This window comes from Solanum tuberosum, unplaced genomic scaffold (assembly GCF_000226075.1).
Source record: "Solanum tuberosum cultivar DM 1-3 516 R44 unplaced genomic scaffold, SolTub_3.0 scf00146, whole genome shotgun sequence".
NCBI lineage: Eukaryota > Viridiplantae > Streptophyta > Magnoliopsida > Solanales > Solanaceae > Solanum > Solanum tuberosum.
The window spans coordinates 494,461-497,684 of NW_006239076.1; the positions used below are offsets into that span (position 1 = coordinate 494,461).

Genomic DNA, 3,224 nt, shown 5'->3' on the forward strand with positions numbered 1-3,224 from the left:
CTGGTTTTCAAAAATCTCAAACCAAACCAAACCCAAATAAAATCGGTTTTATTTTATCGGTTTGGTTTGGTTTTTCGGTTTGGATCGGTTTTTATCCAAACCGTGAACGCTCCTAGTTGCAATTGTTCAACTGCTGCTAGGGTGTTCACGAGTCGGTTTGGATCGGTTATTGGTCAAAACCAAAACCAAACCAACTTAATCGGTTGTAAAATTATCAAAACCAAACCAAACCAAATATAATATACATTTATCGGTTTTGGTTTGGTTGGTTCGGTTATTCGGTTATTAACCATACACAAAATAAAAGAAACAATTCATTCAAAATAGTGAAAAAATGACAACAATCCAATTCAAAACGAAAAATATATAGTTAGAATGACTTAAATTACTGAACTTTCGATCACTAAATTTACTATCAATAAAGCTTTAAAATTCACTATATTGTCCTAGAAGGAAGAGACAATAACATTTTCAGTCTCACAAAGAATTGTCATAGACACTCATATAATAGATGTTTCATCTTGGCCATTTTTGCTTTCAATTAGTAAATTAAAAAGAAATTTTAATAAAAAATATGTATAAGATCTTTAAAATTGTTTATAAAAACATATATTAAGTATGTATATTAATAAAATATATGTATATAATTCATCGGTTCGGTTCAGTTATTTCTTCGATTTTTTCGAATAAAACCATAACCAAAACCAAATACTATCGGTTTTTCAAAAATCTAAAAACCAAACCAAACCAAACCCAATAAAATCGGTTTTATTTTATCGATTTGGTTTGATTTTTCGGTTTGGATCGGTTTTTATCCAAACCGTGAACACCCTTAACTGCTGCCCTTGCACCGGCTGAGAAACTTGCAAAGTTTTCTGGAGTCGACTTCAAGAGTTGGTAACAGAAGATGTTCTTCTATCTGACTACGTTGAGTCTGCAGAGGTTCATTAATGAGAATGTTCATGTTATGTCAGATGAAAATGACCGAAGAACGATTCTTGGTGAAAGAAGCATGGACACATTCAGATTTTTTGTGTAAAAACTATATTCTGAGTGACCTGCAAGATGATCTGTACAATGTGTAAAGTAGTGTCAAGACCTCAAAAGAATTCTAGGATGCTCTAGAAAAGAAGTACAAAACAGAGGATGTCGGAATGAAGAAGTTCATTGTGACAAAGTTTTTGGACTATAAGATGATAGACAATAAGACCGTCGTCACCCAAGTTCAAGAACTGCAGGTCATAATCCATGATCTCCTTGCTGAAGGTATAGATTTATTTAATGCCTATGTTAAACATATTAAGTCTATTCTTAATACTCACATAATCTTTAATGTAGGATTGATTGAGAATGATGTTTTTCAAGTGGCAGCCATTATTGAGAAGTTACCACCTTTGTGGAAGGACTTCAAAAACTACTTGAAACATAAACGCACGGAGATGACTATTGAAGATCTCATGGTAAGGCTGAGAATCGAAGAGGATAACAAGGCCGCAGAAAAGAGGTCATGTGGTAATTCAGCAATATCTTGAGTAAATATTGTTGAAGAAGATCCCACAAAATCAAAGAAAAGAAAGAAAGCATCTGGTCCAAAGAGCAATCTTCCTACGAAGAAATTCAATGAAAACTGCTTCAATTGTGGCAAACGTGGTCATAGGGCTACTGAATGTCGGGGTCCCCAAGAAGGACAAGAAGAAGGATCAAGCAAATTTAGGCTGAATTCAAAGAAGAGATAGATGATCTCTGTGCAATGCTTTCAGAATGCAACTTGGTTGGAAATCCAAGAGAATGGTGGATAGATTCTGGTGCCTCATGCCATGTTTGTGCCAACAAAGAATTATTTGCATTATATACTCCAGCACCATCAGACGAGAAGTTATTTATGGAGAACTCCATTGCAACAAAGGTTGAAGGAACTGGCAATGTCCACTTGAAGATGACATCGGGCAAGGTGGTGACTTTGAACAGGGTCTTGTATGTTCCAGAATTGCGAAAGAACTTAGTTTCTATACTAGTTCTTACCAAGAATGGATTCAAATGTGTATTTGTTTCTGATAAAGTTGAAGTCAGTAAGAATGAGATGTATGTAGGAAAAGGTTACCTCACTGAGGGCCTCTTCAAACTCAATGTAATTGCAGTTGATAGAAATAAAGATTTTGCTTCTTCTTACTTGCTTGAGTCTAAATGTTTATGGCATGAACATTTGGGACACATCAATAACAAAACCTTGCGAAAACTGATTAACTTAAATGTTTTTGCCTAAATTTGAGTGCAATAAATTAAAATGTCAAGTTTGCGTTGAATCTAAGTATGCTAAGCATCCTTATAAATCTGTTGAAAGGAATTCATACCCCTTAGAACTGATTCACACTGACATTTGTGACATGAAGTCAACACCATCACATGGTGGGAAAAAGTATTTCATAACTTTTATTGACGATTGCACTAGATATTGTTATGTCTATTTTGCTAAAATGGTAAGGATGAAGCAATAGATGCATTTAGGCAATATAAAACTGAAGTTGAAAATCAGTTGGATAAAAAGATTAAAATGATCAGAAGAAAGAGAGGTGGAGAATATGAATCTCCATTTGCAGAAATATATTTGGAAAATGGAATCATCCATCAAACTACTGCTCCTTACTCTCCTCAATCTAAATGGAATTGTGGAAAGGAAAAACTAAACTTTAAAGGAGATGATGAATGCCTTACTTATAAGTTCAGGTTTACCACAAAACTTGTGGGGGTAATCTATCCTTACAGCAAATCGAATACTCAATAGAGTGTCTCACACCAAGACACATATTATTCCATATGAGAAATGGAAAGGTAGAAAATCCAACTTGAAATATTTCAAAGTGTGGGGGTGTCTAGCCAAAGTCCAAGTTCCTATACCTAAGAGGGTGAAAATAGGGCCTTAGACTGTGGATCGTGTATTCATTGGATATGCCACAAATAGTAAGACATGTCGATTTTTGGTTCATAAGTCCGAACATTCAGATATTCATGACAATACGGTAATAGAATCAGATAATGCTAAATTCTTTGAACATATCTATCCGTATAAAACTAGACTTGAGTCATCTAATGGGGGGTCTAAACGACCTCGAGAAAAACCAAAAGAGAATGAACCTAATGAAGATAGTCCAAGGTGCAGTAAACGTCAAAGGACAACTACTTCATTTGGATCTGATTTTGTAACATTCCTTCTTGAAAGTGAGCCT

The 3,224-nt window shown here is 34.7% G+C and overlaps 1 protein-coding gene across 1 annotated transcript; it reads left to right on the top strand.

The window, feature by feature from the left end:
* Window positions 1–1,154: 1,154 nt before the first annotated feature.
* On the top strand, window positions 1,155–2,263 carry LOC107061609 (uncharacterized). The gene is made up of 3 exons (XM_015311185.1): window positions 1,155–1,266; window positions 1,339–1,512; window positions 1,761–2,263. The coding sequence occupies exons 1-3, from the start codon at window positions 1,155–1,157 to the stop codon at window positions 2,261–2,263; spliced, it is 789 nt and encodes a 262-aa protein (XP_015166671.1).
* Window positions 2,264–3,224: the final 961 nt, after the last annotated feature.